The 16,602-nt window shown below is 40.2% G+C and overlaps 1 protein-coding gene across 1 annotated transcript in view; it reads right to left on the bottom strand.

Moving 5' to 3' along the window:
- Positions 1 to 16,602, bottom strand: part of ADAMTS20 (ADAM metallopeptidase with thrombospondin type 1 motif 20) — a 1,463,844-nt gene that overhangs the window by 112,319 nt on the left and 1,334,923 nt on the right. The window contains exon 33 of the mRNA XM_078648053.1: positions 907 to 1,036. Coding sequence (XP_078504179.1) covers positions 907 to 1,036 — 130 coding nt within the window. The remainder of the gene's footprint in view (positions 1 to 906; positions 1,037 to 16,602) is intronic.

Below are 16,602 nucleotides of genomic sequence, written 5' to 3'. Positions count from 1 at the left end.
TTTGGCATGCTGCACAGGCTCCCCATGAAAAATGTAAGTTTGTGATCGCATCTTAATTCGGTGTGCAGAACCATGACCAATGGTCAGGCGGATCGCTCAATGAAACGGTTGCGCCCGCCCCACATTATAATGAGGGCCTCAGTCTCTTGCAGGTACAGAGGTAAAGGGGCCATCAGGAGGTGCACAAAGCAGCGGCACACCATCAGTACGTCCTAGTGTTCATCACTTTAACAGTGAAAAGGAAGTGCCAGAGTGCCCTCCCCCCCAGGTGTCCCCTGTAGACAGGCATAGTCGCTAACTGCATTCACCTGTAGAGGGATCTCTGCCCTCCTATGATTGCAGACCTGGTGGTTGCAGCCTGCATAGTGAAAGGCAGACGTCTGCCTTTCACTAAATGCCTTCCACCAGGGCAGGCAAAAGTTTACTCTATTTTATAGTAAGTGCACAACACTGAAAACAGCACTCTTACTGTAAGGAGGAGCACCAATCCAATCTGCACCCTTGCAAACATTTAAAGGTGAACCGCTGTCAGAGCCGGACTGGGAACCAAAACCGGCCCAGGCAAAGTGCTCGGCTGCCCCCCAACCCCCCTGCGACCGAGCTCTTTGCCAGGGCCGGCTAAGCTGCAAAAACGGCCCTGTAACAAAAACGGCGCCCAGGGGCCCAAAACCGGCCCCACTCTTGCGGTGCACCGGGGGATTGCCCGGTGCCCGCAATGGCCAGTCCGGGCCTGACCGCTGTCCAAACAGTGTGCCCTTATGTAGGCCCTCTTCTGCATGCTAGCATCTATATTCAGGCACACTGAATCTTTGGTAGAGGAAGAAATCACTGGTATGCAATCTCTACATATGTCATAAGTGAAAGGAAGTGTACTTCATCATACAATTAAATATTCCATTTACTTACATTTTTTAGCTTGACAAATCTTTTTAGATTTTGATACAAGTTGTGGTAGACATAAATTACTGGTCAGTCCACGGTCAGTCTTGCATTCTACTTTTCTCTCTCTTGTTCCAACTCCACAAGTCACTGAGCACTGTACAAAGATTGCAACAAACATGTATTTACGGAAAATACATTGTATGACACATGTTCAAACATCTGCATTAGCAAAACTAACTAGTACAGAATATGTTACCACAAAGTTAATGTCCTTTCAATATCTTTAAAATGTACATAGAGTTTCTTGATTTTTTTATTGATGTCACACAATAATTATATTTATAACACAAAGTACCTGGTATATAATGAAAAAACTATTCTAGGACCCTCCCTCACCCCTCATGAGGCCTTGGTACCCAGAAGGAAGAAGCCCAAATCTTAAGACATCTTCACTAAAAAGTACGATGATCCTTACTCACTATGGTGACAAGCTTCATCATCGGGCCCCTCCTCACTATGGTGACTAGTAGGCTACACGTTGTGGACTGTATTTGGAGCCTGTAAGAGGCATTGAAAATGTGCCTGCCTAGGTCAAGAGTAACAGGGGGTATATAGAGAGATACAAATGTGTAGAGGAAGGAAATTCCGAGCAGTTTATTGGCTCTGCCTTACCATTTGATTAAAAGCAATATATTGCAGTAACTGTAGAATGGAGGACCTGATTAAGTGCAGACATATTTCTGCCATACTTTTTGAAGTCTTAACTAGTTTGGGGAATTTGTCAGGACTATATCATTAGCCTTCCAAATTTTTATAAAATATGTGTATGACCTAGCCATATTTCCTCATTTCTATTGCACGGTTTTATAATAAATTTATACGGGCGGAGCTTGACTGCCAGCCAAGATGGCCACCTGAACTGGGAGCTCCACGCACCGTTGGAGCATTTTCCCATCAAGGAAACTCCTAGCCCTCAATTTGGCCTCATGGATCGCTAAATTTACTCCTGAAATATTGGGTGAGCGGAGAACTCCTATTGGTTGTACTTCAGTAACTTTTACATTTCGCTTTAGTGAATTGCTTGGTTTCTCCTATAAGCTGTGGCCATTTTAGCTTCTCTTCATGCTCAGAAGGGAGTTTTCTCCATACCCAGCAGTGATGCGCTTTTCTTCTGACAGGCTTTTTCTTTAGTATTTATTATGTATTTCACTACCCTTTTTAGTGTTGTTTCTTATATACTATTGATTGCTATATCAGTTATTTAGTTGCTCAATATTCACCTCAGTTATGCTTGCTTACACAAATTACGATGAAACTGGTCCTCCTCCTCTGAACATTGACCTCATGAGAAACACATAATATACTTACATCTTACGGTGAGATTCTAAATTCTTCTTTATGCCGTTTCTGCGTTTTTTTGTAAGTTGAATTTGTGCCTACATTAATTCTCTTCACAGCAGCTGCCATCTTAAGTTCTCTACATGCTTTACAATGGAGTTTCCCCCCTGAAATGGAGTGCTACACAGTTTATATTAAGATAATCTATCCTTACTAATTTGCCTCATTTGACTGCCCTTTCAAGGATATTTCCTTTCCTGTTACTCTTTTTGTTAATTTGTTCACCTCCTCAGCATGTACTCCATATACCTCTGATTGTACTTTGTGAGTATCCTTGTTCTCCTTCAGTTGATTTGGTCGTTAGGAGTCCCTCTGGATTGCTTTCAGTATATTTTGGCATTGCTGTCATGTAAAATGTATGGACAGAGTCAGGAATTATACATTGTCTTTTCATCCACAAATATCATCAACTCAGAAGCCATCATCCCCATTAATGGCGGACAACCAACCTACTACAAAGCATTGTACATACAACTATGCCTAAGTAGTCCTCCTTATCCTCTCTTTCTCTCCATCCTAGCTCTACCCATAAGTGGTTGAAACAAGACCTGCCTTCTCCTGTCAAATCATCTACATCTATTTTACTGGAACATCCATTTGTTGAGGAAACCAACACTCACGTTCAAGCCAGAGTCTCAACAATGGAACAACAATCTGAGCACTTATAAAACAGAAATAGATGTAATAATCACTGTATTTATGGTTTTCCAGGGGTACTCAAAGGCAATGATGCCATCTCTTTTTTCACCTACTTTTTTCCCCAATTAGTTGATTGGCAAACATCCACAGTACAGAATATTTAAAGGGCTCGTTGACTAGGTCAACATTCTTAATTCTCCTCTTCTCCATCAAACCCAGATGAGTTATGTTCTTTCTTGAATTTACTGACTTATGAAAGGTCCCCAAAGCAGCAAAGTCCGAAAAACAACTCCTTCGGTCAGGAAAAAAGATTTTCATATTGCAAGTCATTTCCACAGCTATGACTTCCAGAAGAAAAGAGTTCCCTGGCCTTCGTCTACAACTTCATGCTTTAGGTGCTCACTTCGGATTATTTCACCCATGTCTCTTCAAAGTGACTTTAAAAAAAAATAATAACTACCTACACTATGCCTGCAGATCTTAAAGATTTTTTTCACCTTTATTCAACAAGTACAATGGAAACTTCAAGTCCCTCAATGATTTGAGCGCATTTTCTGCGCTCCTGCAAATGCTAATTCTGGATTTTGGCATTTTTCTATTTTGCATGTATTATACTATGCTATTTTGCTCAATTTACATTTGTTCTGCTAATTAACCTCTTTTTCCTTTTCAGGTTCTTCGTTTTCTATTGTATTATCATACTGTTCCATCATGCTCTGCCGTTGATTTTGCTCCCTTGCTGTGCCATCTTCACCTAGTGCTGTCATCGACCACAACCTAATGTTCAACCTTATCAGGGATGTGTTCTCTGTCATCATTTGTTTGGCACTTATTGGCTCCTTTACTCAGATCATCTTCCCGTCCTCTTTCTCTCTTCATTCTCTACTTCTTTTTTCTTCTCCTATTCCTTAAATAATAACTTAATCACTATTTGTTTACTTTTACTCCTTCCCTCTTTTATTCGTTTCTTCATTCAGCTATTTTTGAAGATTTTGTTGTTATAGAAGACTGGACATGTATATTTTTGCTTATCTTAACATTCAGAGTTATATTCTGGAATGTAAAAGGTTTTGATAGTGCAATAAAAAGGCAGAGAATGTGCTCGCATTTAGCAAACTATGATCCCGATTCAGTTCTTCTTCCGAAAACTCACCTAACAGAAACCGAGGCCTTAAAGCTTAAATGTGGTTGGGTAGGTTATGTCTTTGTCCCAGCAAACTCTATTAAAAAGAATGGAGTAATTCTTTTATGTCATAAGAAATTAAACTGTATAACTAAATCCCAAGAAACAGATACTGAGGGTAGATGGCTTATTGTTACTTTTTAATGACATTCCATTAACTGTTTTTAAAGTTTATGGTCCTACCAAAGCAGAATATTCTTTTTAGCCTACTGTCTATAATCAATGTTGACTGTAAGACGATGATTTTTTTTATTTTGGGGGTCATTGCAATCAAATATGGAAAATTTTGTTGCCCGCCAATCCCATGTTAAATTAATTCCACACAAAATGCACAAACAATATAACTCCTCTCTCACACAAAGATTTCTTGTGGATTCCAGCTCATTAATGTAAAAAATAAATTTAAAAGGTGCAAGAATACGGCCTTGATGGACTTCACACTTACCCCAATGGGGCCATATCTAACTGATGCCGAGAGATCCTCATGCAAATTGCACTAAAAGAAGACCAGCGCGGGCTCAACCCTCATCTGTGCCATCATGCTGTCAAAAGTTGAGCTGAGATCCATGAAGGCCAGATGAATTGTGCACAGTTAATGCCGAACTTCACCCGCATTTTGGAGTCAAGAGGTGGATGGTGTTTGTTGAGTAGACGTTAATTACATGCTTTTGCTGAAACACAGTGTTTGCTCTGCTCTTTTTGCAGTGCCAAAGCGTATGCTCAACATAGGACAGAGCTGGTTACGGTGACATACAAATGATCAAGGCTATGGGGCTGATCCGTTTATAATGAAAACGTATGACAAATGCAGTAAGCATGATATATTTTATGCCAAAACTGTATGGTAAAGTCGATGGGCATTTAAGGGTAGATAGTTAGTAGACTGCGTTAAAGCATGTAAAGAGGTATTGTGTCAAATGTAATATAAACGATGACCATAGCAATCAAGTGTTTTGGTGTTGGATACCTCTCCAACAAACACTCAGTGCAGAAGATTTGTAGAGTAAAAATCTTTGCTTTCTAGATGCACAGCAGGCAATATTGCTTCCTGTAGTACTGTATCATCCAACTGATTCCTCTGCTCACAAGACACCCTAGATAAACCCACTGTCAAAATATATTCCCTTTGATGATCAAAAGGGTGCATAACAATAGTGTACAAGGATATCTCTGAAATGTTGCATCCTCCCTCTGAAAGTGTCCTCGTTATTTGTGATTTGATTGTTTGGACGTGCATACCCCACTTTTTACTCAACTCTTGAGCTAAGTTCATGTCCACTTTGTTGCTTTATAGGGAGGTGCATCTTTTGAGGTCTAACAATGTGATTCCATGCCTATTAATGATTATAGTTCTCAATAATCCCTAGGTGCTTTTCCTTTTCAAGCATTTTAGGGAGGGTGCTTCTTCATACTCCCTCTCAACTTCTTTCAATTCAGTCTGGAATTTCTTTGTTTCCAGATATCTCAATAATCATAATAATATACTTATACCTTGAAATATGTTTTAAAAGACGACCCAGGATCCTTTTAATGAAACTTCTCCCCCTTCATTTAAATTAAATTGCTCATCAATAGGAATCCTTAAGGAAAATTAGTTGAAGACTCCAAAGACCCAGCTTATTCTTTTGCAGAGAAAGGTACAACTCCAAATATATTAAGGAATAGGCCAAGGGTACTATCATCTCGATCGCTGCAATTTTAGTGAAATGTTATTGAAAAGGTAGTAGGAATTGTATATTTTTGTGAAGAGCCAATAGGCTTTTATCAGTGGATTGCTATTACAGTGCATTTAAGACTGGAGACATGCATTTGTTTAAATGTAGTGGGAAGTTGCAGGGAGTGCAGTAGTCCCCCAACATTAAAAAAGTAAGTCTCCTGGGTCATTAAATCCAGAATCCCATGAGAACTTAGCATATTTTTAAGCCCTCCAATCTGAAGCTTTATGCTCTTCAGCTGGGGTGCTAGGCCCGTTTGTGGCTGTTTTATGATTACATGTTGTGGACAGAAAAATGTTAAAAGAAAGACTCAGAGACATGTTGGTTTTATAGTGTGTAGTGCAACTCCCTAAACAGTATCATCTTGGAATGGCACAATATATAGTGTATTACTGTTTTACCCTTCTGTGATCGGAAGCCCTCCTTGACCACAGGTTACAGCTTCGCTACGTTCCTCAGCGGGTCCGGGCTGTCATTGGAAAGTGTTCTAGTGGCTGTGCTGGTCAATCCCTCTGATGACCTCAGGATGAGTCATAGGCCACCCGGATGAGAGGAGCTGATCAAAGGACAGAGTATGAAGAGCAGCGAAGACGGTGAATTCCAGACTTGTGATGAGAAGACCAGCAGAGAAGAAACCAGAAGGGGAAGCCGGAACAAGCTGGCGAGGGACTCAAAGACGAGGAGGCCGGAGGAGAGCGTGTACTAGCAACTGCTCCACTCTTCAGGAGAGGAGGCTAATGCCCAGAGAGCCCCAGGGACAGGCGCACAGGACAAGACTGCTGTGACTCATGGACCGAGTCACGGTCTCAGGCAAATGTCAAGGGGGCTTTTCGGCAACTTGGGTGGTGGGCAGGAGCACAGGGTTACTTAGTGGGACTTTAGGGGGACCCATGTTATCGGAGGTCGAATCCTTCATGTTGGACTAAACAGTACTAAAGGGGAGCACAAGATAATTAGAAGCATGTTAAAAAAGCACCATTTCGGAACACTTACCATCTTTTCACCTATTTTCTTTCCATTTATTTATCTCCTCTATCATTGTCATTTCACGCTGTAGGAAATGGCAGTCCCTATTGCCTCCACCAATATTTTCCTTTTTTTTACGCTAAGGTACCCTACGAACTAAACACTGGAGAAAAACACTTGATATTCAGTCTGTACTTCTGGTGCTGTGGAGGTAATCTGGAGTAGACAGAGCATGATTTCTAAAAGTCCCTCCATATCTATTTTCCCTGATGGTAATGCTCAGAGGCAAAGAAAGAGAAGAAGGGAAAATCCCCCACGCCACTGTTTGCAGAGAGGGCGACTCAGAAGATATAAAACTCTATTTATTATTTCTATCACAAGACTGTATATCTTTTGATCAGGTCTGTCTGCACCAATAAATGAAACTGAAAGAATGCCATGGTCTGGGCTTTTCCATGAACCCCATGACACCTTCTAAATTGGAGAACATGCTGTTTGAAATTGGACTTTGATCGCCAATCGCTGCAGCCGTGATTGGATGCTTCTTATAATCGAGACGGCATTCAAGATCCTTGTGATAGAACGCAAGGATATCGAAGACTTAGAAGCCAGACTAAATGATAACACGGCACTATTAGATGCCAAACAAAAACTAGAAGAAATTCAAAAAGATGTAGCAGGCTATAGCGACTACTTAACCAATAAAAAGACTAATAAATTGCGCAAAGATATTCAAAACTACAAATTAGGGTATGTTTACCCATACCTTCAGCAAGACTATTACGATAGACCTAGGGACACATACCAGCCACGTAAACAGTGGCAAAATCAACCTCACAATCACCCAATAAAAAAGGGTTAGGTTCTTTGACACATCGTATACCAGCTCGGAATCAGAGGCTGAATGTCAAAATGATGGGAGGAACATGAAGGCGACATCTGCAGGTCCTAACAAAGAAGGGCTTTCTTTTTTGGACTCGCGCCAACAGAGTTTTGGCCAACAGTGAGGGAAAGGAAGGGGACGGGGCAGCTACAACCCAACTCCCCAATTCCTTCGACGTCCTCACACCAGGAGTCAGAAAAATTGGGATTAGCCAATTCAAAGAAAGCACCCATCATAAATCTCTCTAGCTATATTCTGTCAGATAGTGAAATCACCCTCTTAGAGAAAGGTTTAGGGTTTGCTGTCTCTGCAACTATTGACAGATATTCTCTCGAAAGAGACCTCCAGAGTTTCTTTAGAAAGATCCGTCTGGCAGCCTTTTTTAAAGGAAAAGAAAAGCAGATTAGGGCTAATAAATCCGGCTTGAAAAATAAATCTTCTTGGACTCCCAACATTAACATGGTACCTAAGGACATTGAGGCATTCGAGCGCAGTGTGGACAAAAGTGTAGATAACCTGTTAAAACAGAAACAATGGACTAAACATAATCTCACTAGAGAGGAGGCTACAGCACTTTCAGCATTACAAAATAATGTTGACCTAACAATTAAGACAGCTGATAAAGGTGGGGGTATTGTAGTCATGGATAACTCAGATTACAATGACAGAATGTACTCCCTACTACACAATAAGGTTCACTATGAATCTTCCAATCTTAATGAGTGGTCTCTTCTGAAAACTAAAATTAAAAGCCTTTTACAACATGCCAAAGAAGATGAGGTAATTTGTGACGAAGAATTCACCTTCCTTATCAACACCAATCCCACTATTCCAGCTTTGTACGGGCTTCCTAAAGTTCATAAGAGTATTATCAATCCACCCATGTGCCCCATTGTCTCCAGCATTGGCTCACTTACAGAGCCATTGAGCAAATATGTAGATGTTTTTTTACAGCCACTTGTTGTGACCCAAAAGGCATACATCAAGGACACTACAGCGATTATACAAAAATTGGAAGGTTTCGTATTCAATCCTGAAACCCAATTCTTGGTAACACTGGATATCGAGGCACTTTATACAAACATTCCACAGGATGCCACGATAGAAACAATTAGATCTATGCTTAGTGTTGATGACAGAGACCCCAATGCCCATGAAATTTTCATTGTAGATTGCATATCCTTGGTGCTAAAGAACAATATTTTCCTATTCAATAGGGATTTATATAAGCAGACTAAAGGGACCAGCATGGGAGCCACCTGTGCTCCCAGTCTGGCTTGCCTTTATGTCTCAAGGTTCAAAGAAAAGCATATCTATAATAACCTGGCACCTTTCTTTGAAAATATCACTGAGTGGTCCCGTTACATCGACGGCGTTATTTTCGTATTAACGGGTTCATTAGATATGCTTAATGAATTTATCTGTTGGCTCAACCTGGCAGACGATAATCTTAAATTTACATCCCACACTGACAGAGAGCAATGTGAATTTCTTGATCTAATCATAAAACATGTCAATGGATGCATTAATGTAGAGCTCTTCACCAAACCTACTGATAAGAACACCATGCTCCACTTCACCAGCAACCATCCTCCCTGTCAAATTAATAATATTCCCTTTGGTCAGTTCTTGCGATTAAAACGCAACTGTACAACGATTCAAGACTTTGATAAACACGCAATGGTTCTTAAGAATAAATTCGTAGACAGAGGATACCCCAAACGTATGGTGAGGCACGCATACAAACGGGCAAAATATTACGACAGAGATAGTCTACTCAGTAACAAAGAGAAAATTGATCCAAATTCCCAACCTCTGGTTTTTGTTACCAACTACAATTCAGTGAGCAATAAACTAAAGAATATCATAAATAGGAACTGGCACCTTATTAATGATAAACAACAAAAGAATCTACCTAAACCGATGTTTCCCTTCCGTAGAAACCGTACTATTCGCAACAGCATAGTGCAAACATACAGAGACATCAACACTTCCACCCAACAGAGTATAGACAAAGCGCCTTTACCAGCCGGGACTTTCGCTTGCTCAGGGTGTGTCAATTGCAAGGACATTATCAAGGGAAATACTATCAGAAATAAAAATGTCTCTGTAGCAATAAAAAGTTTTATGAATTGTCGCTCAAAAAATGTTATTTACATGATAGACTGCCCATGTGACCTAATCTATATCGGAGAGACATCACGTGAGGTACGCATCCGCATGAATGAGCACAAATCTGCGATACGGAACCAAAAAAAAGGTGCACCCCTCACTGACCATTGGAAAACAATGGTTCACGATATCAATGAATTTCAGTGGTGCTTCCTGGAAGTAGTCACCTTAAATGCGAGAGGGGGAGACCTTAATCAAAAGCGTAAGAAACGTGAACAGTATTTCATGTCTAGGTTTAACAGTGTGAGATCAGGACTGAATAGTCGAGAAGATTGGGAACGCATAGTCAATTGACTAAATATATGTGAGTTCCAAATATTTCTTTTCAAACAGACAACTGAATTGAGCCGTAAAATTAGATATATGAACTCTTTATATTAACTTTGTTAAAGATGCTCTCCCTCTGGAAACAGCATGAAGTGTCAGGTTATAAACGAAATATTATAACTGGACTGCTTTATAAAATACTAATGAAACTGAATCAAAAATCATGTTACATCAGTGATTAACAATAAAGTTTTGTTTGTTGTGAACCAAGAGCAGGGTACAGCAACCACAACACTCGCTACACACGAGTTACAAAGAATAGGTAAGAATATTGACATACCTATAACGGTATCTGAATAGCTAAGCGCCTTTTTAGGTCGAGCGGGTACAGCTGGAGACCTAATGTTGCCTGTCACGAGGGAAGGAGGACAAGAGGGTGTTACGAGCTTGAAAGCAGACGGATTTGGGTGCGCGAACGTCCACGCGTGCGCACACAGCCAGCCACCACACAGACTGAAACACACGCGCGCTGCTTACTTTCACTTTACATCCCCCCACCAGTCATCGGATCTTTTTACACACGCATGCATGCAAGCATACATGCATACATACACACAGACACACGCGCACACACAGGCACAAACACACACACACACACACACAGACACACTCGCACACACACACGTGCGCACATGTCCCCCCCACCTCCCTCCCTCACACCCCACTCACCGAGTTCTTTTCATGTGTCCCTCTCTCCTTCGGCAGGCAGCGGCAGGCCGCGGGTCATCCTCAGCAGCAGGCGGGGCTCTCCACGAGCATGGGAGCCCCGCTAGCTGACACGCAAATCTTCCGGCTGACGGGCACAGGAGCGCTTCAGCACAGGAGCGCGGGGTAGGCTCCCGTCTGCTTCCTGTCTTTTTGCGGCCCGCCCCCGTCCCAACACAGGTTGCCTGGCTTCCTGTTCAAGCCGGGCTGCGGCGGTGAGTTTTTATTGTACTTGTTTATATCTAGAGCTTTAAAAGCAACACACAATATATCTCCTTTAAAAGGCTTCTTTGTGCATTTTTTTCTGTTTTTAAGCATGTCTGTGGTAACGGTTTAATCCATGTTTTAAAAAAAAAAAATACGTATTAATGAATTTGCTTTTGCGTGGATTATTTATCGTAAATTTGACTTATGCATATACACTGTAATGCTTTTAATTAATTATACAATAAACGGAGATTGACTGGCTCACTACAGGGAAATGCTTTAGTTCCCTCGGTAAACCGCTGTTTTATGAACCAGAAATCACAGGGTCTGAAGCAAAGATCTCCGCATACATCACAACATCTAGGTAAATCCCACATTATTATAAAGCCTGTTGTTTTGCACAAACAACTGCTCTCTCTCTCGTAAACCGGGGGCTGCACAGGAACGGACATCATCTATAAAACAATTTGACTAAGCAATCAACTTCCTTTACCAAAACATCTTTAAAAAAAAGGAAGTGATCTCTGGAAGCACTCTTAATCTGGTTCTGGTCATGACAGCCAATCTGCCCAGAGCGGTAATCTTTCCGATGTGTTGGCGGACTACCTTCCCTCAGGGCGCCGTGTAAACTTCCTCCGGCCTCTGATCCGCGGCCCGTCGAGCTTTGCTGGTGTGAAGATTAAAGCTTATCCAATTAGCCACCCAGTGCCTCGGCTGCGTTAATCGCCGCCATCTTTGAATCCGTCACAGAGCAGTGGAGTGTGCAGACGCTTCCCTTTGACTGCAGGAGCCGATTTAACTAATTATGAGGCTTAGGAAAATGCAGCCAAAATATCAGAGGTACGGGGAGATTTTCGGATTAGAGAGGGGGTGTCACTGCTCAGTGAGCAGGAGGCTTATCTTCACCAGGCATTGTTCTGGACTGTTCCCCATTCTCAGAGACCTTCCCAAGTAAGGCGAGCTACTGAAGCAGTATGATACAGAAGGAAGGCCACACAGTAAGGATGACAGGCGCCGGACAATGGTGGGCACGACCTGCTCGGTAAAACAAAAAAAGAAATGCTGTGCAAGGACATGCTGATGCCCGGTGAACTGAGCAGTCTGTGAAAGGGTCAAAGGACAGGCCTGCCTCCGACACCAGACGGGAAGGGTGGGATCGCGAGACAGAGGACCCCTGAGCAAAGATGGATAGCGGGCATGCATCGTCACCAGGAGAAGGCGGTGGCAGTGTGCATAGGTTACCTACTTATGTTTCACTATACGTGGCCTTAAATTGTGCGCCATACTGACACAGTAAGTATGGCATGTGATGTGTGAATATTCCAAAGGCTCAAAGTGTGGTGCCATCAACAAACAGATAATATTCATTATTCGGCCACAGAAGCAGCCGACGCACCACACAAATCCTTTATTAATCTAAATTCAGCACCGAGAAGGTGAGTGAGTCTGCGAGAAAGACAGATGCAGACAGACATTGAGGCACAGCCATGGAAGGAAGCAGGCATGCAGCAGGACTATAAACAAGCATTGGCATAGCCAATAGGTCTCGCCTATGGGATCTTACAAAAGATCCTGCTCCAAAAACCCACCAAATAGGCGCTGAACTCTCAGCGGGTGCTTCCGGGCGTGACGGAGGACTCACGAAATATCCACAGCTCAAAAAAGTATGGTGCACTCACGAGGTATGTCTGTTGCCACTTTAATCTGAACAGACGCGTTTCAGCGATAATGCCTTTTTCAATGTTCTCCAATTAAGTACAACTCATTGCATGCACAGTTAATGCCATTTAAAATGCATCAAACACGTCTTTTCAGATTAAAGTGGCAACAGACATACCTTGTGAGTGCACCATACTTTTTTGAGCTATATATATATATATATATATATATATATATATATATATATATGTATATATATATATATATATATATATATATATATATATATATATATATAATCACTCAGGGGCACCACAGCATCACTCAGGGGCACCACAACATCACTATGCGCTACCACAGCATCACTGGACGCCACAGCATCACTCGTTCTCTATCACAACATCACTCAGCGCCACCACAGCATCAATCTGTGCAACCATTCAACAACAACTGGTCTAAATATGTTCTCTCAATGTTTCAAGCTTTATTACAAATGTAACAAAAAGATGTTAATATTTCACTTCTGTTCTTGGATTTTCGTCACAATAAAATACACTGAACATAATCTTCACAAAAGTTATTTACAAAAGTTTAAGCTATTGCCATTATAAATTAAAATTACTTTTATTTAAGTATTCATTATTTAAAAAAATTAAAAGCCTAATGTTATTTGTAATATCAATATATGTAAGTCAGGTAAATACAACACATATTGCATTACAAATGCTATAGGTGTCACATTTGCGAAAGTTATAACTATTGGCATTGTAAATGACAAAGCTATTATTTTCGCTATTTTCAAAAAGAAAACCTAAATAAAATATTTGTCATTTACAATACCAATAGCTCAAACTTTCCTAATGCGAGACCTATTGCATTGCAAATGCTTGTTATCTATAGTTTTCACCATACGTGGGATAACAATAGTAAACGATCGGGATGACGGGAGACATCATGTTATTTGGAAACCATCAGTGAAGTGAGTAAAAAACTTTATGCAGTTCAAGTTTCCATGTAAACTTTTTTCCGCGATTCTCGTCACTTTATAGATAACATGAAACAGTCTTCAAAAAACTGCGATCATGTGACCACACAGCAACCAATAGGTCTGTTGTTCACATTGACCAATAGGAAGTCTCTTTCTATTTAAATACGGATTTGGTGTGCCATGCTGTTTTTCATTGAAACAAACAGAACCCCTGGAAGCTGTGAACGGAGGAGCAGGGAGGCCGAACATTGCAACTCGGGTGAGAATGACTGATACGATACTGCACTGAGGTCCTATGAGATAGATTATGTAGACGCTTCTATCATTAGCATCGATTTTAAACCAGCTAGCGTGATGCATTATACCTAGTGGCAATCCTATTGTCAATTTAAAGCAAAACTTACAACGATTACAAACATAATAAATTATTTTCCATTGTGAGCGTAATCTACCCAATATAATATAGGGCTGCTATTTGCCATATACATTTTGAAATTCATACAATGCAACTATAGTACGATTATCCACAACCTTAGTACTATTATCCACATATCTTGGGTTTTTTAAAATGATTTGTTCTGTATAAATCATAGCTTTGGAAATTTTGAACAGGTCCATTTAAGCAGTATACTGGTATCTTAAAGTATGTAAAAACAAATGAAAGAACATAATGAAATATCTCATTGTTTAACATACTATTAAGACAACGTGAGGATCATCCCACAACTAAAAACTGCAGACGAAGCATATTCAGCACGCGGCTGCGGCGATTGATTAAGTCCCTATGCTCGGTGAGTTTCCTCTTATTATTAAGAAAACCCAACAAGATCACAACAATGGTGGTTTTTAAAAAAATAAGAGTTATTGGAGTATTCTTTTTATTATTTCCTTAGTATCAAAAGAGCATCATAAAGCTAACCGGTGGCCCCTCCGACACAGTACAGATCCATGATATCTAAAATCAAGGTACTACTCTATTCATGACCCATCATTTATAAAGTAGAGAAAGGGTGCCTCCTTATCATGTATATATTTTGTAATCAAAAAATTTCTCTAACTCTTCAGATAAAATCAATTACAAGTATACCCAGATTGATGTAGTGGGGTACTTGTCGTATCGAAGGTGTACCCAAACCAGGACACTAGTCTGATACATGACCTCAGAAGAAAACCTGAGGGAGATACACATAGAGATACGTTGTGAGGTAAGATACGTAGACCTCGTGTATTTTACTATCTCGTACTATAACTGTAATGAGCACCCCAAAAAATCCTTTAGGTATTCTTTACTCCATTAATCAGAAACCCCACGTGACTCTTGACACAACCACCATAACAAAGTGAGTTAGTAAAAGTACTGTTATTTTGTAGACACCAAATGCATGCATATATCTGATTTCGCTGGATTTTTTGGAATAGGAAACATCATATTGCCTTTCGCTGAATCTTTAGAAATAGGAAATATCAGATTGCCTTTTACTGTTTAACTATGATGAACGTCAGATCAAATAAAGCCTGTTTATTAATAATGGATTGAGGCACGTTCAAGCATGTAAAACCTCTATTTTGGCGATTTGTATCTCTTCCATAATTGCAAATCTGTGACAGTTAGATCAAGTAATTAATTAACATGTGTTCATAGGTTCTGTGTATATATTATGTTATTATCATTTAGTAATTTTGTGTTTCTTTATAGAAACTGTCCTGAAGAAGGTTTTTAACCGAAACGCCGCGTCGACTTTTGTTCTCATGAACAATTTTTAACCATTGTGTAACATTGTATTTTTTCATAATTATGTTGTATGTACAATAATTGTATGTTTTTAAATACCTATGAAGTGCAATAAATTCATGTTTAATTTTATACTACAGTTTTGTAAAAACTTATTTGCCGTAGAAACTTTTTTATGCTGTCACTGGTCCAAATACTATAGTACGTTGTTATCTGTTTGAGGTTTCCTCTATATAAATATACAGGTGGTGGTTGTGCCATTAGATACTGGTAGTGGGTACCAATTCCCTTTACACTATTTCCACGTTAGGAATAGACATTGGGGACGTTAATTTTTTCTAACTTCATTCCCCTGGTCCCAGACCTTTAAATTAGGGGGCCTCCTATATTTTCTTTGTGAAATTGCAACCAAACACTATTTACAAGACCATTGCAAGATGGTCGGCCCCTGATATACTTATTTCCATTCTTTATGGCAGGCATATCTCTTCCACGTTTAAGCAGTGGCACAGGGTTTCTTTTATTTTATTCTTTTAATATATCTTGTATATGCTTATTGCGTTTGTGTCTGTAATTCAATGCTAATTGGTAAGTACATTTTAATTTGAATTTAAGACTGACTCAGTGGGTGGATGAATAGGTGACAGATTTCATGTAAGAATTATGGAGACCTAAACTCACCAATAGTGAGGGGTCACTTTCAGTTACAAGTTAAATCTACTGGAGATTCCAATGCTTTTTTCAGTTGTTTTGACTGGGAATATTTTCTGGGGTGGCAGGTATCTCATGTAATGTTTCCCTGGATATGTAGGCCCCCATTTTAACTACTTCATTGCTTCTGGAAACTAAAGGTAACCTTTCGTGGCAAGAACCTACAAAACCTGTATTGTGTCAACTGACGACATTATTATTAGTATTATTATAGGCTTTTATAGCGCGCTCTGTTACTAAAAAAATAGTATCCTGGCGCGGAGAGGGAGAATAAAGAGTGGAGGGAGACCCTATACATTGATGTTAAAAAGATAGGTCTTCAGTCCTTTCTTGAACAGAGTAATGGACATAAAATATACAATTTGGATTCAGTGACAAGTGGGAAACAATTCAGTGATATACAACTGTTAAACGCATACATACAGTATTATATAT

Source organism: Lissotriton helveticus, chromosome 1_1, assembly GCF_964261635.1.
Source record: "Lissotriton helveticus chromosome 1_1, aLisHel1.1, whole genome shotgun sequence".
In the NCBI taxonomy this organism is placed as follows: Eukaryota; Metazoa; Chordata; class Amphibia; order Caudata; family Salamandridae; genus Lissotriton; species Lissotriton helveticus.
The sequence above is the reverse complement of the archived record's forward strand: the minus strand, read 5'-3'. Positions and strand labels throughout refer to the sequence as shown.